The sequence below is a fragment of the Schistocerca gregaria genome, chromosome 5 (assembly GCF_023897955.1).
Source record: "Schistocerca gregaria isolate iqSchGreg1 chromosome 5, iqSchGreg1.2, whole genome shotgun sequence".
Taxonomy (NCBI): domain Eukaryota; kingdom Metazoa; phylum Arthropoda; class Insecta; order Orthoptera; family Acrididae; genus Schistocerca; species Schistocerca gregaria.
The window spans coordinates 549,125,625-549,150,060 of NC_064924.1; the positions used below are offsets into that span (position 1 = coordinate 549,125,625).

The following is a 24,436-nucleotide window of genomic DNA, read 5'->3' on the forward strand; positions in this document are numbered from 1 at the left end:
AGTTCGACGACGTTTGCAGCAGCATGGACTATCAGCTTGGAGACCATGACTGCGGTTACCCTTGACGCTGCATCACAGACAGGTGCGCCTGAGATGGTGTACTCAACGACGAACCTGGGTGCACGAATGGCAAAACGTCATTTTTTTGGACGAATCCAGGTTCTGTTTACAGCACCAAGATGGTCGCATCCGTGTTTGGCGACATCGCAGTGAACGCACATTGGAAGCGTGTACTCGTCATCGCCATACTGGCGTATCACCCGGCGTGATGGTATGGGGTGAAATTGGTTACACGTCTCGGTAACCTCTTGTTCGGATTGACGGCACTTTGAACAGTGGACGTTACATTTCAGATGTGTTACGACCCCTGGCTCTACCCTTCATTCGATCCCTGCGAAACCCTACATTTCAGCAGAATAATGGGTGACGGCATTTTGTAGGTCCTGTAGTGGCCTTTCTGGATACAGAAAATGTTCGACTGCTGCCCTGGCCAGCACATTCACCAGCTCTCTCACCAATTGAAAGCGTCTGGTCAATGGTGGCCGAGCAACTGGCTCATCACAATACGCCAGTCACTACTGTTGATGAACTGTGGTATTGTGTTGAAGCTGCATGGGCAGCTGTACCTGTACACTCCATCCAAGCTGTCTGACTCAATGCCCAGGCATATCGAGGCCGTTATTACGGCCAGAGGTGGTTGTTCTGGGTACTGATTTCTCAGAATCTATGCACCCAAATTGCGTGAAAATGTAATCACATGTCAGTTCTAGTATAATATATTTTTCCAATGAATACCCGTTTATCATCTCCATTTCTTCTTGGTGTAGCAATTTTAATGGCCAGTAGTGTATATTGAACGCCCCTCGTATCTTAACAGTTGGATCATCCGCACGTGAACTTGTGACAACCCGTATTCCAAAACCATGAAAGGGTGGGGCAGGGTGATTGGCAATCGTTGTACTCCAGGTCCTATACTTTTACAGCACCAGCTTTTACATTCAGTTGTCGAACAAGAAACTAATGGAATTCCTGAACGCAGTACCATTTCCCGTTCTTTGAAACCTCTGGTTACAGCATGATGGAGCTCCAGCGTATTCCATTTACAGCTAACTGTTACCTCTATGGAAAATCGAATGTGTCGAGCAAGTTATTTTGTGTGAGTAGTGTGTTCACCTGATTTAACGTCTCTGTTTAGTTTCTTTTATGTGTGTCAAGATTATGTTGCACATAACACCAGTTGCCACCAGAGGTAACCTAATTGCCCCGATCAATGAGAAAAACCCTAATCTTCATTCAGCATGTGGGGCAATCTGTGGAATTGCATGCTGTACGGAAACGAGGAGTAGAGTTCTCCAAGAGCTTCATTTGCAAAGAGTAAGAGTGTTGCGAAATGAAAAATCTAAGAGGATCTTAGAACCGAGTTTCCTTCGCAAAACTGCAATCTTATGGTTCCATTGGGCAGTCGTTGGCAAAGTAGTTTGAATGAAATATTAAAAAATTCTGATTCTTGGACTTTGATTTTCTCATGATACAGGCAGTGTATAAAGCAATGAAACCAAATTATTTTATTTTTTACTCTGAATTAATGTGAACATGAGCTTGTCTCTTTATTAGTTCTAACTTTTTTGGTTTTAGAGCGACACATGGGAGCTGCACGGAAGAAAGGTTTTCTTTGTGATGCTTAAGAGAAAATAGGGTTCTTGAACTAATCAAGCAGTGCGCAACCGCGATTGTTCCACGGAAGTATTCGTGGCGAAACAGTAGATGCTCCAAGTGACGGTAGCAGAAAGTCAAACGTCTCACTTGCAGTTAAGAGAGCAGCGTTAACTCGAGATACGGGAGCACATGGCGAGATAATTTCCGAATCTTGGTTTACGTATTTGCCTCACTAGCGCAATGGCCATTACCCTGATGTAGATAAAAAAGCACTTAGAATCGATATCAGTTCCCGAAATGGCTGGTGCATCACAATAAAGAAAAATATGTGTGGGTAGCTGTTCATTCTTCCACTGAAAGCATTGTCGTCACAGTTCTATACCTTTCAGCCTTCACTCAACTGGCACCTGATAAAGTAATCTTGTTAACAACTGATTCTCCTCGTCATTTCTGGAAAATAAAATCCGTGGATTGAGTAGAGCCGCATTAAACGTCTCTGATTACGTAGAGATAAGGAGAAGTCCTACTGATCCAGTCCCACTTTTGTATATAGAACGTAGAGACTGACTCCCCCTCCTCCTTAACGACAGCCTACCATTCATTTAGCTCCATAAGACGTATACCTATAATCGCCTCAAGTCCGCAGTAAATCCTAATTACTAAGAAAAACAAAATTTGAAAATTGCCCGTTAAGTCTGTCAACTTCGAATTTCTCATATTTTATGCGCCCGAAAACTAGTGAGCAGTTTTTGCTGTGATAGCAATCTGTGCCCATTAGCCGGGCTCAGGGGCGGTGGTTTGTCTTAACAACGGTCTTTGCGGCGAACGGTGGCTCGGCCAATAGGAATTTTACTCGGCCAGGGCGTGCACCATGTACGAACAAAAGGTTCTAATGAGCTCTGTTCTCTTGCTATCGGCGCTGTGGTGTGGTAAGGAGAAATCATGGCTGCTCTGACCTATACTGAGAAAGAAGGTGACTTGTTGATGATTGTTAGACAGCAGACGTTATGGTTTTCCTGAATACCAAGTTGCAAATAAACTTGTTCTTACGCGTTTCATGACTAATTAAATTCTAAACCGTTAATGTTATAGCACCTAAAACGGCCCGTTCCGACGTTAACGCTTATTTTCGCCACTTTTAGCTTTAAAGCCCTAAAAGGCGCCTGTTTCTTTGGTGTAACATTAAATTACTGTATTTTCAACAGTTTAGAGTTGCTTGCAAGAATCAAAGGTGGGAGGGCTGAAGGCGACATTTGGAAAAAAACTAATCTTTAGCTCAGAGCCCTGGCCAGCTGCTTGTTTCCACAAAGAAATATATTCATAGGCCTTGAACTGACACATACACGAGGAGAGAGCTGAAGGTGCCTTGCCATTGTAGTAAAATACCTCACCTCTCTCCTCGGTAATACATGAAATCTCACTGTAGGAAAGCGAGATCCCATCAGTACATATTGTGCCGACCGACGTATGAAGTGGAACACATTCCTTGTTCAAATACTATCTAGTTTCAGTGCGCGAATAATCGAACGGATACAAATGTAGGAAACAGCTAGTTCAAAGACTACTCTTATAAGACTGTGGCTGCCACAGTTTCCGCATTATACGACAGATGGGAAAACTGCATTCAACACAAAGGTTAGTTGTTACGTTTTTAGCGTCTCAGCTCTTCCTCTCTTTGGAACTGTAAATTTCTTCTCACGTCTTTCGACACCAGAACATTTGTGGGTAAACTTTTTCTAAAATTATACATCAGGAATCAATTTTTTTCTCTTTTACTATAATTTTTAAGTTGCTGAGTTTAATGTTACTATCAGTGAAAAGTAATCAGTGTGAAAATGTCCTGCCTTGGGGAATAATATGTGGATTCAGCCTACAATGCACATTGCACAAAATCCGAGATGATAATAGGGAGTGCATATGGATTTCGGTTGCTGAAACTTGTGACAGTCTTGGCCGGCGCATTGCAAATCTGATGGTTGATAACTTGGAGCTAGATGTGCCTCCAGAGCTTATTTGATTTGTTCAAACCAAATCCCAAAGACTAACCAGCATACAATTGCACATGGGCTGAAGGTGCTATATCCAAATGGCGTGGATAAAACAAGGTGTATCTGAACTTTACAGATGTCGCTGTATATATGGCTACAGCGTTTAAATTGATTCAAGTATTCCACCTTTTGATGCTGATGTAATCTGTGTAGCATATGGTATCAACAGTGTAGCAGAGCAAACAAGGCTAGAATCCCCTAAGGCAACTGAACAAATCTCCACGGTAAAGAATGTTTTTGTTCAGGCACTGCAACCATGCAGTCGTTCAGCTTCCAGATGTCTTCTTGCCACCATACCTGCTCTTACCGCTGCGGCACTTGGTTAGCAGCAGCGGAATACTTCAGTAAGCATCTCCCAGCAGTCGAGAAGGTAAATGAGAATCTACCGGAGGGTGCCACCTCTGTAACTTCAGCAAAACGATTACTCACAGATCCCTCAATTCAACGGAACTTATATCAGAGCCAGCTACACATTCACGGCAATAGTTATTTCCGAATTTGAAGGCTAAGAGAGAGCTGTTCACGGGAATATTTCTTTACTGGGGCATGTTGAAAAGAAAATTAACGAAGCGCGTCGTCATGTGAAAGAAGAAATTTCGTACAAAAGCAGAATATTTTCCAGAGCAGCGTCACGAAGGACTTGGGCCCAGCAGCATGCATACGTAGCGGAAAATTCATCTTCCCTGACTGCGACATTCCTGTCCAATATGCGCCGAAAGTGAAGTACGGCCTGTGACATCCGTTGATGTGGAACGCTGTTTCGCAGCGCATAAATTAATACCGACAAGCGCCATAGCCTTTCTCTGGAAGAGCTAGGAATTTTTTAATTATCTACTGTGAAGCAAGAGTCTGAATGTTTGAAACTACTGTTTTATCCGACATTTATTAAGTTACATATTAAACGTACTTCAACACACGGCTACACGCATTTTATACCGTATTTTTAACTTGGAGAAACTAAAAAGGTTTGACGTCAGTTTGAAAATTAAAATAGCATAACGTTTACTGTGTTGTGCAAATGTGCATATTTTATTTATTCTTGTTTTTATTTAATAATAATGTACTCTTATATCAACACTGCGTATTTTATGTTATGTTTAGTTTTTATGCTCAATACCTTGTAGTGTCTGTTTTAGGATTGACGCAGCTTAAATGAAATACTGAAAGAGCCTGTTTTAGGCGCCTAAAATACACTTTTTACGACTTAAAAATCTGTGGTCTAATGATTACTATCTGGGTTTCTATACGAAAGTTTATAATGAAAATTGCGACCTGCATTTCTAGTGTGCGAGCGGCGGGAGACAAGATAATATTTCTTGCAATGCGTAGCCGTGCGAACCATACTGATGCTAGATGTTCATGTCTGTACTGAGCCATTGAGAGCATTATGATGGGACACACAGTTTCGATTAGTGAGAATCAGAATATTTTGCCCGTACATTGCATTCGATCTGTAACTGAACTAAACAATATTGACTCTTCATTCCTCGAACCATTCGTTGAATTTTGTGGATTTTACGAATATTTTGCGAATGAAGTTTTTGTCTTGTCGTGATATAGTCACCACATGGTTCGTGTAGTAATCATTCTGCGTATTCACGTGAAACGATTCTACTTTTGCGTTCCAGTAATTATCAAGTGATATGTAGCCGTTCTGTTTTTGCCCACGCAGCTTTCAGTCGTCAGGCTGAGGTACAATGTGGTCATGATCTTATAAATTAATCAGTAACAGGAGTACAAATGGAATCATTTATTTTCAGCACGGTTACTAGCTGACTAAGAATTCTTTTTCTTGTAGAGCAGTGGTTCAGTCAGCATAAGATTTCTTGCAGTATTTTTAGTAACATCCTTACAGGTTCCAGATGGTGAGTTTTCGTTGAGATCTTCTGTGCAGCAGATGCTATGTTATGTTCCATACAACATTCTTTGAATGTTCAGTATTTTCAGATTTTTGTAGGAAGATATTTAGGATAACGTTTATGAGCCAGGCATGCTGACTGCACACGTTTGGACCAGGTGTTGGGACATATAAAACTTTTCCAAGCTCAAATGGTAAGTGAAGTAACCATTCTCGCTGCCCAGTTTAGCCACTGCCCAATTAAGTGCTGCCTGTGTTATGTTACTCATGAAGCTAGGTCAGACTGCGTTATCGTAATACTTTTATGAAGCAACATACATAGAGAAAAAAGGGGCATTTTAACTAGGGAAAATTTCAGGAGAACAAACAAGTCCTCGATAAGAAACTTAGTTTAAACACCATCGTGCAGTGGTGATCTATGACCTACTAGAGGCACATATCTTTCATACCATAATGTACTCTCACATTTCTTCTGAGGAAAGCTGAATTAGAAACTCAGTGTCAATCAGAAAGAACGCTGCCAGATGTGAGCAGAAATGATCATATTAATAGTACCTTCTGTTGTTGCTTGGTAAGACAGCTTCATATTTACCTGTATGACTGAAAAAATTAGATGTGGTAACTTACAGCACACATACTGCAGTACAGCCACTGTCTGTGTGCCACATCTATAAGCAGAAATAGCACTAGGAGATTGTATCAAATCAGAATTCGAACCCGGAACTCTACTCGTACTTTTCAGGACCAGTCGCCTTACGAATCAGACCTTCTGAACACGTCTCGACGTACCAGTTAAACCAGATCATTAACATAACTAGAATGAAATTGTCCACTATTTGCGATGTTTAAAATCCCATGAGGCACATATTTTCAGTTGTTACGGTAGATGGATAACTCCAGGCTTTAGTGGGCTGATTTGATTAACTTGGTTAAATGTATTGTTTCTATGCGCATTATAGTAACGGAGGACCTAGCATTCGACCTCTGAACTGTTTTTACTTCTGAGCTGTTAATTAACTGAGCAGCTATATCAAAAAAGATATGACAAACTTTCTCCACAGATTCACATGCTCAGTTGTCCTCGAAGGTTCAAAATGGCTTTGAGCACTATGGGACTTAACTTCTGAGGTTATCAGTCCCCTAGAACTTAGAACTACTTAAACCTAACTAACCTAAGGACATCACATACATCCATGCGCGAGGCAGGATTCGAATCTGCGCCCTTAGCGGTCACGCGGTTCCAGACTGTAGTGCCTAGAACCGCTCGGCCACTCCGGGCGGCTGTCCTCGAAGGCATTAGTAATGCGCTGCGGAGGAGATGGTATTTTCTATTTACCATGTAACAGTGATTATGCCAACGTCTGGCGAAAAAAAATTACCGTCTAGAAATTTGTCTCGGTATATTGCAAAGAAAATCGCACGAAAACATCTCTGTCCCAAATGAGAAGAGAACAGACCGTTGTGTTTTCAATGACGGTGTGCCTCTAAAGATAGGCTGTCGGTGTGGTAAATCCGCAAGTAGAAGGAATGACTTTAACGGAATCCACGCAGATTCTTGAGGACAACTGAACAGCTACCTGAAGGAAAAGTTGCGGCTCCTGTTTCGAAAGTACACATTACCTGTTGGGGGAACAGTCTGCTAACCACAATGAAGCGTCTATGCTGCAGTGCAATGATGGCGTAGACAGCGGATGAATAATAGCCCGTTTCGGCAGTCCTAATAGGGGACTGATATTTCGGATGTTTTACGACGACGATAATGATGATCCAATCTAAAGGTTAGGAGAAGATTGTTCATCTCGGGACAGGATTCATCCACGGCGTTTATCAGCATCTGGCATGAATGGGGATGTCACAGGTGGCGAGAGGAGGTCGGCCGTGAACTTTGCTTTGCAGCTGCAATCTGCCGGGTCACGTGACAGCGGTCTGTGGCCTCGTCAGCTGGAAACTCTTCCAGGTAATTCCTCTCCACCACTGGGTCCCCTGTCTCATCTGTATGCACGTGCCTCACCACTTCACTGCCACTTGCCTACAAGGATAACTGTCTCAGACTTGGGTTTTCCTCTGTGAACTCACTCGACTGATGTGCAGCATTTCTCATCGCCATCCACGTCTATTTGACAATGCATATACGCCTCCTTTAGATTTTGCTTGCCGCAGCCTCGGATTTCCCATGTTTCCACAAATTCTACACCAGCTACCTCTCGTTTCATCTCTTATTATCAATTATAGAACTCTGCCGCGCAAATAAAATAATTTTAAATCTGAGGAAACCACAGCTAAAATAGCTGTGCGAAACAGGTTGTGTAAGTTTATGAGTGAACTGAACAAATACAGCTACAGAGGACCACTGCACATTTCATTCACTCTCATTCTAATAGTTTTAAACCTGTATTTTGAAACGCTATTAACTGTATGAATTGTCAGGCAATCATGCACACAAAGTAACTTGGAGCATCAGCTGCAGCCTATGCACAAACAAAGATGGGTTGGGCAAAAATATGGAAAAATCGCGAGAAATGCATCCTTGAAGATAAATACAGATGGTGGCCAAGTCTGTAGCTTGACGTCACTTGTGTAATACCTCAATATGCTGTAAGTGTCAGAAGAAGTCAGAACATTGTTCCGCGTAGTTGTGAGTGAATTACGTCGGAGCTCACTGAATTTGGGCGTTTGCAAATTGCTGGTGCTCGTATGGTGCGTGCTTCCGTAACCACGGTAGCCAAAATGTACGCTGTTCCGAGGGCCAACCTATCGAAGATTTATACCGCATACAGGGAAAGCTGAAAGAGATCATCGGCCAAGTCACACCGCGGACGAAAGTGTGTGATGAGCGGTCGTGACCGCTCGTCATTGAAAAGATTGGGACCACAAATAAAATTACGATAGCAGCAAAAATCACAGAGGAGCTAAATGTTGCACTCTCAAATCCTGTTACCATAAAAAAAAAAAAAAAAACACGAAGGGAGCTTCATAAGCCGGGAATCGCAATGCGATCTGCAATTCGGAAATGACTCATCAGCGATGCAAATGCCCATAACAAGAATGTTCTAAAACAGGGTACGAGCAGTAAGAGGCAATCTGGGTGGCTGACTAGTGGTATACGGATATCCTGTAGAACAAAGCACTAATTGTATCAAAATGTTAGAAGTAGTCACAATCAGGCTACAGTAGCCGATTACAAACAGTACTGTAAGGTTCTTAAAAATGTTATTAGGAAGACAAATAGTATGTAGTACGCAAACGGAATGGCTAATTCACAGGATAAAATTAAAACCATATGGTCAGTTGCGAAGGACGTGTCTGATCGGCAGCACAAGGTGGACAACATAAAGTCAGTGATGGTAAAAATATTTCTGTTACTGATAAGTCAGATACATGTACAGTATTTAACAATAATTTTCTGAGCATTGCTGGTGCATTAAATAAAAAATCAGTTTCTACAGGCAATCATATAACTCTCTTGGCAAATGCCTTTCCGAGATTGAGACTAATGCCTGAAATACTCCTCTGTGATACAGGCAACGGGGAGATTGTGTCAATAATTAAATCACTGAAGACTAAGGGCTCTCATGGATATGAAGGAGTGCCTAGCAGCATATTAAAGTACTGTGATGCATATGTTAGCCCTCTACTTAGCCATGTTTGTAATTTTTTCGTTTAGGAATGGTCTGTTTCCTGAATGATTTAAGTACTCAGTAGTAAAGCCGCTTTATAAAAAGGAAGAATGGAATACGTAGACAATTTTAGATCTATTTCTATGCCACCAGTGTTCGCTAAAGTTATTGAAAAGGCTGTGTATGTAAGGATAACTGATCATTTTATATCACATAATTTGCTATCAAATATACGGTTCGGCTTTAGAAGTAGTTTAACAACTGTAAATGCTGTACTCTCTTTTCTCTGTGACTTACTGAATGGGTTAAACAGAAGGTTTCCAACGCTAGGCATATTTTTTTGATTTAACTAAGGCGATTGATTGTGTAGATCACAAAATATTGCTCCAGAAGTTGGACCATTACGGAATATGGGGACTAGCTCATAATTGTTTGACCTCTTACTTTAGCAACAGACAACAGCAAAAGGTCTTTATTCACAGAGTTGAGAATGGCTGTGACGTGGGGTCTGAGGGGGGTATTACGGATAACTAAAATATTTCTGTTTGCTGATAATACTAGCCTGGTAGTAAAGGATGTTGTGTGCAACATTGACTCGGTTTCAAATGGTGCAGTTCATGAAGTAAGTTCATGGCTTATAGAAAAATAAACTGACGCTAAATCACAGCAAGACTCAGTGTTTACAGTTTCAAACACACAATTCAACAAAACCCGACGTTTTAATTCTCAGAATGCGAATATGAGTTCAAATGTCTAGGTGTTTGTACAGATAGTAAACTGTCGTGGATAGCCCACGTTCAGGAGCTTGTTCGAAGACTTAATGCTGCCATTTTTACTATTCGAACGGTATCTCAATTAAGTGATCGTTCGACACATTCGCTTATGTGGTCTGGTATTATATTTTGGGGCAACTCTTAACATTCTAAAAGGACATTTTTGGCTCAGAAACGGGCGGTTCGGACCGTAAGTGGTGTAGTTCCGCGAAACTCTTATCGACCACTGTTCACTAGTCTGGGTATTTTGACATTGGCGTCTCAATATGTATTTTCTTTAATGTCATCAGTTGTTAAAATATCAGCTTATTCCCAAGAATAAGCAGGTTTCACTCAGTTAATACTCCACAGAAATCCAGCCTGCATTCGGATCGGACTTCCTTAACTTTTGCGCACAAAGGTGTGCAGTTTACTGCTGCATCCATTTTCAAAAAGCTACCACGAGAATTTAAAAACCTTAGCAGTAATCCACGCACTTTCAAATCGAAAATGAAGAGTTTCCTCATATGGTGACTCCTTCTATTCTGTTGAGGAGTTCCTTGAAAACTTAGGCTGATTCTTATGGTATGTTGTTGATTGCGTTTACTTAAACTTATGGCTTGACGCTCCAGGCAAATGGCGGGATGGTTCCTTCGAAAGAGCACGGCCGACTTCCTTCCCCGTCCTTTCCTAATCCGATGAGGCCGATGACCTCGCTGTTTGGTCTCTTCCCCCAAATAACTCCCAACCTATTTTCTCTCCTTTATTTCCTTCTCTTCACTCTCTCCGTCTTTGTCTCTTTACACACACACCGTCCATCCAAAAAGTTCCGAGTCTGCTGTATTTCTGCCGTATAAGCGACATCAGCGCATTAACTGCGGTAGCTGCTTGAACTAACAACAATAAACAACAGATGTGCTTTTACCTGTCAGTTTGAGTAGGTAATGTTAAATAGTGGACGTGCGTCGTAAAACCACAACTGAGCAACATCTCTAAATCAAGTGTGCAAGACTTTCTCCAGAACGTTTTCAAGAAGAGAAAAGTGTGTGTAAAGCCTGTCCCGCACACCTTGACTACCGAACGGAAGCTAAAACCCTTGGACGCTAGCTGCGAGTTGATTGAAATGCAAAAGGAGCACAGTTCTTTTACGGATAATTGTATCACGGTGACGTAGTATAATCAATATGAACCCACCACAAAAACACAGAGTGCATGAACTGCTGTGAACTCTCAACGCTTTGGTGACAAAACCGACATTTAGGCAATTATGACTAGTTAGCTGGCCAACATCCCAAAGAAGGACATTTCTGACATCTTTACGTGTTTGTACCACCGTTCTGCGTACTGTAATCGTGTGAAGAGAGACTGTGTAGTACTTGTGCTGCGTCGAAACAACCATCCTCACTTTTCTCTATGTTTTATTAATCTAATCTCAAAACTGTTTTGACCGACGTGGTGCAAAGTGGGCAGGAGTGGCTTAACGTCAATGTTTCCAGCTCTCCCTGAAGACGTCAGCAGAAATATTAACAGCAGACTAAGTTCGGTTACGGCTGAATTCTCGCAATTAAATAGATAATGTGTGATTTAGGTTTCCATTTGAAGCAAAGACAACTACTGTACCTCTAATGACGGAATCGTTTCCATTATCGAGTTCAAAGAGAACTATCGATGATCCCGTGTGACGGTGGAAAGTATCCCACCATTGTTTTATGTTATTTCTCGCGCTTCCGCGATATGAACCATCAGCATGTAAGCATTGGCTTCAAGACACATTTGAATTTTGAAGGAACTCGCAAATATAATGCGAAATATTGACATAGCGCTGACTGCAAATCTCGTTTTCCGTATGTCAAATAATGAAATGATAGAAAAGAACGTAAAGGATATTCTGAAGGACAGCGACCCTGGCGGTTGGTACAGAAGCTGTTTCACGACTACTGTCTTTCAGTAACTAATATGGGATTTAAAAAGTCATATCTAAAATCTTTTGTCTTCTTTGGTACTTTACGTCTCAATCAAAATTCCTGTCGTATTTTATTTTACTTGTGAAGGACGTAGCTCTGTAAAATAAACGAATGACACTCAGATTACAGATCGCGATTTAAACCTGCCACTTCCGAATAAGAGCTCAGTGTGGCAACCACTCCAGTATCTCTTTCGCTTCATCGCAGTCTCCCAGCTTTCCTGGCAAAAATACAATTCCGTGTCAGCGTGTAGGACACGTGAAAAGTAATTTGTGACTAGCGGTGTTTCAACAAATATGAACTCTGACAGCGGAATAATCACTGGAGGCTAGAAGTGATGACATCACCACGAAGATACTGGTTTTGTGCGTTCTCAGACGCACAGATTGAGAAACACAAAGAGCGACGAAATAAATCTTCTTGAGCAACACACGGACACTGCGGCGTTCATTTCAGAATTTCAAAATACTGAAAAAGCAACATGTAAACAGAATACATTAACAAAAATTGCAAAAGACAAAATGACTTTTACACTGAAGAGCCAAAGAAACTGGTACACCTGCCTAATATCATGTAGGGCCCTCGTGAGCACGCAGAAGTGCCGCAGAACGACGAGGCATGGACTCGACTAATGTCTGAGGTAGTGTTGTCGGGAATTGACACCATGAATCCTGCAGGGCTGTCCATAAATCCGTAAGAGTACGAGGGAGTGGAGATCTCTTCTGAACAGCACGTTGCAAAACATTCCAGATACACTCAATAATGTTCACGTTTGAGGAGTTTGGTGGCCAGCGGATGTGTTTAAACTTAGAAGAGTGTTCCTGGAGCCACTCTGTAACAATTTTGGAAGTGTGTGATGTCGCACTGTCCTGCTGGAACTGCCCAAGTCCGGTGGAATGCACAATGGACATGAGTAGATGCAGGTGATCAGACAGAATGTTTACGTTCGTGTCACCTGTCAGAGTCGTACCTACACGTACACTCCAACTACATGCACCCTACACCATTACAGAGCTTCCACCATCATGAACAGTCCCATGTTGACATGCAGGCTCAGAGGATTCATGAGATTGTGTGCATACCCGTACACGTCCATCCACTCAATGTAATTTGAAATGAGACTCGTCCAACCAAGCAACATGTTTCGAGCCATCAACAGTCCAATTTCGGTGCCGGCAGGCCCAGGTGAGGCTTAAAACTTTGTGTCGTGCATTCATCACGGGTACATGAGTGGGCCTACGGGTGCAAAAGCCTGTATTGATGATGATTCGTTAATCGGTTCGCACACTGATATTTGTTGATGACACAGCTTTGAAATCTGCAGTAATGTGCGGAAGGCTTGCACTTCTGTCGCGTTGAACGATTCTCTTGAGTCGTCGTTGGTCTCATTCTTGCAGAATCTTTTTCCGGACACAGCGATGTCGGAGATTTGATGTTTTACCGGATTCTTGATATTCACGGTGCGTTTCTTAAATGTTCGTACAGGAAAATCCCCACTTCAAGCTACCTAGCAGCTATAATTATTTTCAGCCATAATAGCTATGTTTGTGATCCGTGACTGTGGGGGATAATTATTTCAAGTTTCTGCTACCAATCACTTTTTATTTTATGCTTAATCTAACATAATGCAACGCGTTTCGAGCATGTTCTGTTCATCGTCAGGCGTTTATACATCCATACATGCATAGAGAAATGTTCCTTAAAAATAAACAGTCTTAAACTAGATTAATCTAAAACACTGTGTCCATTTTTTTTTTTTTACTGCAGCTGCTGGTGTGGCATTTGGGGGGAAGGAGGGGGGCTGTGTTTGGCTAGAAATCGAAATCAGTGATGTCTTCTGCTGGTTTTCTTCTTTGTGGTTGACTATGTATATCACAGCAATTTCATCATCTTGCTGCTTCACTTGCATCACTGCAATAGTGTAATGTCAATCAACAGCTCCGCCATTACACCAGTGATGCAAGTGAAGCAGCAAGATTATGAAACTGCTGTGATATACATAGTCAACCACAAAGAAGAAAACCAGCAGAACACATCACTGATTTCGATTTCTAGCCATACACTGCCCCCCTCCTTCCCCCCCCCCCCCCAAATGCCACACCAGCAGCTACAGTAAAAAAACAATGGACAAAGTGTTCTAGATTAATCTAGTTTAAGACTGTTTATTTTTAAGGAACATTTCTCTATGCTTGTATGGATGTATAAACGCCTGACGATGAACAGAACATGCTCGAAACGCGTTGCATTATGTTAGATTAAGCATAAAATAAAAAGTGATTGGTAGCAGAAACTTCAAGTAAATAATTATCTAGGAGCTTCTCTGTCCCATCGCTCATGCGTCGACTATAATATCACGTTCAGACTCCCTTTAATCTTGATAAGTGACATTTTAGCACCAGTAACCCATCCAACAACTGCGCCAAACACTTGTTGTGTTATATAGGCGTTGCCAAACACAGCGCCGTATTCTGCCTATTTACATATCTCTATATTGAGTACTCATGCCTTTACCAGTTTCTTTGGCGCTTTACTGTATAAATGAATAAATACTGAAGTGTCTGTGCCACGTAGTTTAGCTACAGACACAACACAGAATAACAGTATGCGTGTGGTCCGTTGTCACTCAAGGTATTGTAGAGCCAAGCGTGGCGTGAGTCACGTAACACGGGCACCTTGCGTTGACTGACCTCTTCCGCGCCGAGACGCAGGCCGTGAAGAGGGCGTCGCAGGAGACGGAGACCCGCCGCCGCTTGGAGAGCGCGGTTGTCGGCGCCATCGGCCGCGGGCGCAGCCACGGTCACACTGACGCCGGCTGGTCGATGACGAGCGCACCGCCCATATCACGACGCGACGCCCAGATAGCCCACATAAGGACGAACTAGGGCGGGCGCTTTATCTGAACGCCTTGAGTGATAAAAGTCGCGTCTGCCACCTGTCGCCTAGCTTTGATACCTCTATCTCCTAGGACACGTCGTATTCCCTTTTCGAACTGAGATTTTTCTTCAGATAGGATTTTCACATCAGTGGTTCGATACTTTTTAACACGGAATCCAGAACTGTAAATACTACGACACGTACATCGATACAGCGAGTTTCCTGCTCATCCACTGCCGCACTTATACAACGTCTACCACCAAGTGTTCAGGACGGACGTATCTGCCAAATACAGGGTGCGGAAAAACAACAAAAATGTCAGAGCGACGAGCGATTTTTATTTATAGTCCCGAAAATCAAATCTGCGCAAAGATGCACCCATTTTCTGCGGTAGATGTGAATGCGAAATTCCCCCACAGACTCATGGAAAACAACATGCAAGAATATTATCATCAATCGAAGGAAAGAATTTAGCCGTGTGTGGAGTCAAACGGGTCCGACCTTACTGATGCTTGTTACTAACTGGACATACAGGACGACATTAGTGCCAAAACTGAGCACAATTTCTCAGAAACTCACAGATTGTAAACGTGCTTTTTTGAAGCTACGACCAGTCAGCAAAGAAAGCGTGAAAGTCTACGTATTTACCGAAACTAGCCCCAGCTTATTACTGTTACTGTAGAGAGTGGAGTTGCTGCTTAAATTACCTCAATGTAATAGCTTGAACTGAAAGTTGATAGCCGTCTATAGCTGGTTTTGTTGGGTGTGATTTTCTGTTCTAAAGAAAGAAACACTCACGAAGCGTTGTTGATTGGGAGACCCTGAGAAGTAAGCTCAGCCACCTGATCGTAATGGGTTTGCTTCTTCGACGCACGATGGCCTCTTTCCTCGCCCATCGTAACGTGGTGCCGTGTTTTCACGCAGCCTACTTCCTTATCACGAGGAACCGCCGAGTGTAAAGACCTCGTCCTACGGACGGATCACAATCACAATGATTGTCACTCAGGAGAAGTATGGAATTTAATTTGGGATATTTGCACGGTGTACTGTGATGATCTGAAACTTCCTGGCAGATTTAAGTTGTGCGCCGGCCAGAGATTCGAGCCTGGGACTTTGCCTTTCGCGGGTAAGTGCTGTACTGATTACCGCATCCAACCGTGACTCATGAGCCGCCCTTACAATTTTACACAGTGAAAATATATTCACGAAACAATCTCCAAGGCAAGGGCCAAGCCAAATCTCGGTTGAAAAAAATGGTTCAAACGGCTCTGAGCACTATGGGACTTAACACCTGTGGTCATCAGTCCCCTAGAACTTAGAACTACTTAAAGCTAACTAACCTAAGGACATCACACACATCCATGCCCGAGGCAGGATTCGAACCTGCGACCGTAGCAGTCGCGCGGTTCCGGACTGAGCGTCTAGAACCGCTAGACCACCGCGGCCAGCCCAAATCTCGGCAGTATCGTTATATACAGGAGTGCTAGCTCCGCATGTTATGCAGGAGAATTTCTGGGAATTTCAGAAGGTAGGAGGAGAAGAACTGGGGGAAGTAAGCTTGTGAGGGTGGCTCGTGAGTCACCATTGGACAGTTAAAATGGGAGAGCTCTTCCCCGTGAAAGTCAGAGATACCAGGATCGACTGCTGGCCCAGCACACAGTTTCAATACGCCAGGATGTTCCAAATCAGCACCCACGCTGATACAGATTGAAAATTCATTCTGAAATGTCCTGAACGACTGCACTGTTCACAACTAAACTTCTACATTTGTTTCTCTCCTTCTTACTGATAGGTCGCCTCCCAACCCGCCAAAGTTCTCCACACAACGTTAGGATTGAGATTCCAGTACCTCGCTGACCGACCAATGCGGCGAACTTCTTCGGCAGCGTTAAAATTCACTTAAGGCAGCAGCTTTCTGGCGAGAGATGGGAACATGTAAACGTACCTATGAACACTGTGGAACATAGTCAAGATCTTATGCTGTGTGGAGGTGTATTGTTGTATGGCCGTACTGGTCGACAAGTCTTTGAACAAAGCACTATCACCGGTCATAGTTTTCGTTGCGCTGTAGTACTTGTCCACCCGCATCTCTCCAGGGATATGCTCCCCTCTGACGTCATTTTTATGGATAACATTGCGCGACCGTGTTGAACAGTACAGGTGTAGGAGCTCTTGAAACGAGGGGATACTCGGCGAATGGAGCGGCCTGCCCGTCCCCCCGACTTGCATCCCTTGGACCACGTGTCGGATGCGTTGGGGAGACGTATTCCAGCAAATCCACATGCAACCAGCAACTGTCAGCCGCGCTGGTGGAGGAATGTAATGCCCTGCCGCAAGAACATCTTACCAACTTTGCGGACAGCACAAAAGTACGTTTCAGAGCAAGCACTGTCGTCTGTGGTGATCAGTCACACTATCAAGATCCATGTACCACCTTCTGGAATGTCCAGAAGACCGTCATGAATAGCTGAGACTTCAGTGAAATTATTGTCTTTGTTGAGACCAGGCAAAACTAGTTTCATCTGGCCACAACTGTGGGTTCACTGATTGTTGTGGGCGATGGTTCGTCACACTAGAGCACATGAAACTTTAGTTCAATTTATTATTACAAAAATGAATAAAAGATTTACTTAACATTGACACACTTCCTTGTCACAGGAGTACTGGATAATTTACAACTGTCATGGACTAGAACAACATCACTTGATGCACTAATTAACAAACCGTTTTCTTAGCTTTAATGACACTACATGTCAATCTGAAACTTAAACTACTCGTTGATCCTAGACGATGATGCTGACTGCCGTAGCTAATCTCTGTCACTGGGGCTGAGCGCCTCTCTGCTCAACACTACATTGACCGCAGCCGAGGCTTTGCGGTGCTACCACGATCTCTAGACGATATCACCGTCTTTGAACAAAAGTGTCATTTCTGTTCATCTCGCCGCGTATTTCATTCCGTTACCTTCTGTAATACACTGTATCATTTCTTTCTACCTATGGTCCTAGTTTGATCCATCCATGTTACTCGGCAGTGAGAAATCATGCGAAAGCTTTTTAGTCCTTAAGTTTTGCGCACCGGTGTATTAATCTGGTCTTGATGAACCACAGAAGTTCAAAGAATAAAATTTCTTGCAACTCGTAATAAACTAGCTAACTCACCGTTTTTGGTTAGCAGCAACTATAATTGTGTAATTTACAGGTGTCCATTGTTGTATGTAAACATTAAACTTACGTGTGCATTGTGAATACAATTTTACCATCGAGATATACGTAGCAGAAGAAATTTAATGAGGAAGTAAAGCAGAGTCAAGAGTACTGATACAGTTATAGTATAATCTCGATTTTTCTGAGTCCGAAACAAACGGAGCCACTCTGAATTGCCGTAGACGGGATACAGCCCATATCTCCCATGTTAAACACCTGCAACGACGTTGCTCCTTCTAAAAATATTCTAGTGCCTAAAAATTTGCGTCAGGTAGTTCCGCTACTCAGGGAAAATTTGATGGTCATTTACAGTGAATGTTTATTTTTCCTCTACCCTCGTTTATTGGGTACAATATTTCTAAAAGTTGGTATGGGCAGTATTAAAGTGATTATAATAGTATTTGGCGATATTTACCGCTCAGTTGCGAAGATGCAGTTGGAAGGGAGAAAAAAGTACGTAAGTCATTGTGGGCATATCTGTATTACAATACGACGGTTTCGAGGCGTAAATTGCTCAAAAGAAAGTCGAAACAAGTAGGTCTGTCGACATGATGCCAAGGTTGTATCGGTTACACAGTAGAACTTTCGCTGGTGTGCAGTTGCACATCTTTCATGCAGTTCCGATCTCTCCCCCTGCGATTTCCATGTTTTTTGATGCCTTAGAGAAAGACGTTCTTGGCCGTGTATTTACTTCGGACGAAAAGGTGCATACCAATAGCATCATAGTTCCGTAGGCAACTGCAAACATTTTCCATGGAGGCATTTACCGCTTTGTGTCACAGAGGGGATAATTGTATTAACAGTTATGAAAACTGCGTTTGAAATAATAAAAAGTTGATTTACTTTTCCCATCTCTTTTTCACTTGATTGGTCGTTATCTTTTAAGGTGATGGCATAATCTGTATACGTCTGAGAATGGTGCACTGGTTTAGAATAACGTCCAACAAATTGCAATCCACAAAAATATAGTCTTTGTAAAGCATAAACTTAAGTCCCAAAATTTAGGATACACATGTTTCACGCAATTAATTTAAAAACTATAGTAGCAAGGAACTCCCACTACTTTGACACCGAGCGAGGTGGCGCAGTGGTTAGCACATTGGACTCGAATTCGGGAGGACGACGGTTCAATCCCGTCTCCGGCCATCCTGATTTAGGTTATCCGTGATTTCCCTAAATCGTTTCAGGCCAATGCCGGGATGGTTCCTTTGAAAGGGAACGGCCGATTTCCTTCCCAATCCTTCCCTAACCCGAGCTTCCGCTCCGTCTCTAATGACCTCGTTGTCGACGGGACGTTAAACACTAACCACCACCACCACCACTACTTTGACAACATCATAATTTACACAACATTAAACTGAAAAGTGCATTCACAATTATCATTATTTCATAAGCACTATGACTGTGAGCGCTGGTCAGCAAAACCTAGGCTATAAGAACAGCCTGTGTTTATACGCGTCTACGTGGATGGAATGTTACCAGTCATGCTGCATGACCATTCACGTGATCAGATCACATCAGAAAATAACTGAGAAGTGTGGTGCGTTTAACGCACTTGTAATTTCTAGAATCTCTTGCCATTTTCAAAGTACTTGCTTTACGTGCTACTTTATTATCCGAGGATTTTGGAACATATGTTGTGTTCGAACACTATGAATTACCTCGAAGATTCAAATGGTTCAAATAGCTCTGAGCACTATGGGACTTAACTTCTGAGGTCATCAGTCCCCTAGAACAGAGAACTACTTAAACCTAACTAACCTATGGACAACACACACATCCATACCTGAGGCAGGATTCGAACCTGCGACCGTAGCGGTCGCGCGGTTCCAGACTGTAGCGCCTAGAACCGCTCAGCCACCCTGGCCGGCTTACCTCGAAGAGAACGCTCTATTGACACATAGGCAACACGGATTTAGGAAACATTGTTCTTAGAAAAGACAAATACTTTTTTACTCACAAAATGTTGAGTGCTATCGTCAAGGAATTGCAAATTAATTCGATATTTCTAAATTCCCAGTAGCCTTTTGATACCGTACCTTACAAGTGGCTTGAAATCAAATTGCGTGCTTACGTAATATAGTCTCAGTTGTGTGACAAGATTCGTGATTTTCTGTCAGAGAGGCCACAGTTCATAGTAATAGACGGAGAGTCATCGAGTATAACACAAGTGACTTCTGGTGTTCCCCAACGTAGTGTTTTAGGCCCCCTGCTGTTCCTTTTGTTTATAAACGATATAGGAGACAATTTTAGCAACCGTAATAGGTTGTTTGCCCATAATGCTGTCGTTTATCGCCTAGTCATCAGAGGATCAAAACTAATTGCAAAACGATTCCGATAAGATATATGTATGCTGCAAAAATTGGCATTTGACTCTAAATAATGAGAAGTGTGAGGTCATCCACATGAGTGCTGAAAGGAATCCGTTAAATTTAGGTTACACGATAAATAAATCAGATCTAAAGGCCGTAGAAACAACTATATACTTGGGAGTTACAGTTACTAACAAATTAAATTGGAAAGAACACATAAAAAACGTTGTGGGGAAAGCGAACGAAGAAGAGGCAAGAGGTCTACCAAGAGACTGCCTGACTGGCTGCACTATCCTTGTCCGTCCTCTTTTGGAGTGCTTCTGTGCGGTGTGGGATCCTTACCAGATAGGCCTAACGGAGGGCATCGAGAATGTTCAAAGAAGGACTGAACGTTTCGTGTTATCGAGAAATGAGGGACATATTATCGCGGACATGATACGGACTTGGAATGGTGATCGTTGAAAGAAGGGCGTTTTTCGTTGCGGCGGGAAGTTTCCACGAAATTTTAGTTGCCAACTTTCTCCTTAGAATGCGAAAATACTTTGTCGACGCCGACCAACATTGGGAGAACCGACCATCATAAGAAAATAACGGAAATCTGAGCTCGCACAGAAAGATGTAGGTATTCTTTTCTTCCGCGCGACAGTGGACTCATGGAGAGTTTGTGTGAACGTGGTTCGATGAAACCTCTGCCAGACAGTTAAGTGTGATTTGCAGAGTAGCCATGTAGAGGTCCATGTAGAAAGTTAGTTGTGAAATTTGAAAATTTTTATTTTATTATTCACGTTTGTGCCTTACTGTACCACGCCATAAACACCATGGGGCATTTTGGGCTCTTTAGAGTTTTCCTTTAGTTTACATTTTTGCCCATATTGCCTTCATTCTCTCAGAGGGGAAGAGGGCTCTCCTTCCCGATCCTTAGACCAAGTTATTCCCTTCTTTTTTAGGTTTCCCTGCCAGGCCAATTGTCCAGTCGTAAATTTTCTGCCTAAATATTTTCCTATTTGGTGTATCAACTTGTATTATTTCTGCTTCCTCCAAATCTTCTTTTACTGCATCAAGCCATTTTATTGTTGTGTTTGATTTACTGCGCGCTTCGTACAATTCTACAAGCTGCAATTTGGAAATCGATGTGTGTAAAAATATAAATGCTTCTTCAGAGCCGATAGATCTGTACCTACAGATTGGAAAATTGCGCAGGTCGCACCATTGTTTAAGAAGGGTAGTAGGAGTAATCCATCGAACTACAGACCTATATCACTGACGTCGGTTTGCAGTAGGGTTTTGGAGCATATACTGTATTTAACCATTATGAATCACCTCGAAGGGAACGATCTATTGATACGTAATCAGCATGGTTTCAGAAAACATCGTTCTTGTGCAACGCAGCTAGCTCTTTATTCGCACAAAGTAATGGCCGCTGTCTACAGGGGATCTCAAGTTGTTTCCGTATTTCTAGATTTCCGGAAAGCTTTTGACACCGCTCCTCACAAGCGACTTCTAATCAAGCTGCGGGCCTATGGGGTATCGTCTCAGTTGTGCGACTGGATTTGTGATTTCCTGTCAGGAATGTAGCAGTTCATAGTAATAGACGGCAAATCATCGAGTAAAACTGAAGTGATAACAGGTGTTCCCCAGGGAATCGTCCTGGGACCTCTGCTGTTCCTGATCTATATAAATGACCTGGGTGACAATCTGAGCAGATGATGCCGTAATTTACCGTCTAGTAAGGTCATCCGAAGACCAGTATCAGTTGCAAAGCGGTTTAGAAAAGATTGCTGTATGGTGTGGCAGGTGGCAGTTGACGCTAAATAACGAAAAGTATGAGGTGATACACATGAGTTCCAAAAGAAATCCGTTGGAATTCGATTGCTCGATAAATAGTGCAATTCTCAAGGCTGTCAATTCAACTAAGTACCTGGGTGTTAACATTACGAACAACTTCAGTTTGAAAGACCACATAGATAATATTGTGGGGAAGGCGAGCCAAAGGTTGCGTTTCATTGGCAGGACACTCAGAAGAAGCATCAAGTCCACTAAAGAGACAGTTTACACTACACTCGTTCGTCCTCTGATAGAATACTGCTCCGTGGTGTGGGATCCTTACCAGATTGGATTAACGGAGGACATCGAAAGGGTGCAAAAAAGGGCAGCTCGTTTTGTATTATCACGTAATAGGGGAGAGAGTGTGGCAGACATGATACGTGATTTGGGATGGAAGTCATTAAAGCAAAGACGTTTTTCGTTGCGGCGAGATCTATTTACGAAATTTCAGTCACCAACTTCCTCTTCCGAATGCGAAAATATTTTGTTGAGCCCAACCTACATAGGTAGGAATGATCATCAAAATAAAATAAGAGAAATCAGAGCTCGAAAAGAAAGGTTTAGGTGTTCGTTTATCCCGCTCGCTCTTCGGGAGTGGAATGGTAGAGAGATAGTATGATTGTGGTTCGATGAACCATCTGCCAAGCACTGAAATGTGAATTGCAGAGTAATCATGTAGATGTACCTAAGCTGGTCGTGACCACCCCGACCGCAAAGCGCGACTCCTTCTCCCACTCCGCCCCCCCCCCCCTCCATCCTGCCTAGGGTCCGTGCCTGGATTTGCAGGAGTTGGCTAAGCCAACTTTGGACCAGAATATTGTCAAGTGTTGGAGATGAGCTGTGTGCCTCTAGGAGAAACGACACGAGGCGCTCCCGCACCATAGGTGAGCTGGCCGCAGTCCACCGCAGCCCCCACGCCGCACGCCTCACGCTGCTGGCGGTGGGTGGGCGACAGTGGGCGGCAGTGGCCGGCTCTCTATCTGGCGAACCGATCTTCCACAGCCGCGGAGATTCCGCCGGCAGATTACCCGCTACGCGGAAAACACCCGCCGCTTTTGTCTTCGATATGCGGCGCGGCCCCCGCGATAAAGTTCTATTCGAGCCGCGCAGCTGTCCGTGGTCGGAATTCGAGCGGTCCGCGCACAGGCTCCCGGGTGCGCGCCGAGATCCTATCCGGGGCCGACATTTTCGCATTTTTTACCGAATTCCGCGTTCCTGCTCCACGATTCTAATCTGCGGTAGCAGAGAAACGTTTTATGTGAGGTTAGTCGACCCTAGCGATTAGAAGAAAACGATAACCTTTCACATTGAGGCAGTCGCTGGAAACGATTCAACATGCATACTTTAATCGCTAGAATACTAAACTTTTAAAAAACAATATGCAGCGACGTTTACGTTGATTCCATTTATCAAGTGGAAAAAAAGAAAAAAAATCCTTTTTCTGTTCACTTTTAGCAGCCGAGCAACTTCATCGCCACACTTGGCCGGCCATGATGGCCGAGCGGTTCTAGGCGATACAATCTGGAACCGAGCGACCGCTACGGTCGCACGTTCGATTCCTGACTCGGGCATGGACGCATGTGATGTCCTTAGGTTAGTTAGGTTTAAGTAGTTCTAAGTTCTAGGCGACTGATGACCTCAGAAGTTAAGTCACATAGTGCTCAGAGCCATTTGCCACGGACATCTTACAATTTTATGCGTGTACAGGATGATACTTATTGACGTTTAAAAATCTCTGAAGCTACGTAGATGACGCTAAGACAAGTAATTTAATAGCAGACATATGGGGCCGCAAGTATCGGAAAATATATACCCCAAAAGTGCATGGTAAATCTTGAACAGGTGACGTCACCAGATGACTATCTCGTTACACGTTCAGCGGTTGAAAGGATTCACATCGGTGTGACTCTGGACCCATGTGCGCAAATTTAGCGCGTGAGGGTCGGGGTTCGAGTCTTGCACCTGCCAAGCAGTATTCATTGTTTTTCTGCATTGTACATGAATTCATTGAGATAAGATTTGTTATTTTATTTACCAGTCTCACCGCCTCTACAGGTTTATTACAAAATACAGTACATCAAAAGCCTGCCGTATTGTGCCACAGTTAATGATTGTAAGCTTCCAAATTGGATCGTTACCAGTAAAAAACCTACATTTCCTTTACTAAATAACGTCTGTAAGCAAAAGAAAAGGGACAAAAGCAAATAAACAAATAACAATAGTTTTTACTTGTTACGGTGAGGACAAAAATTTTGTAACTTCTACGCTTACAACAGATAACATTTACAAAAGGTGTTCGAAATTTGCACCGTTTGCTCGAATGCA

The 24,436-nt window shown here is 43.0% G+C and overlaps 1 protein-coding gene across 2 annotated transcripts in view; it reads right to left on the minus strand.

Annotated features, from left to right (window-relative positions):
* The window catches only part of LOC126272309 (uncharacterized), a 1,180,107-nt gene that overhangs the window by 567,072 nt on the left and 588,599 nt on the right, over positions 1-24,436 (minus strand). Inside the window, exon 1 of one of the 2 annotated variants that reach the window (XM_049975083.1) lies at positions 14,583-14,681. The exons of the other annotated variant lie outside the window; for it this stretch is intronic. Coding sequence (XP_049831040.1) covers positions 14,583-14,671 — 89 coding nt within the window. The 5' untranslated portion in view covers positions 14,672-14,681. Of the gene's footprint in view, positions 1-14,582; positions 14,682-24,436 lie in introns of those variants that run through there. 2 annotated transcript variants of the gene reach the window in all.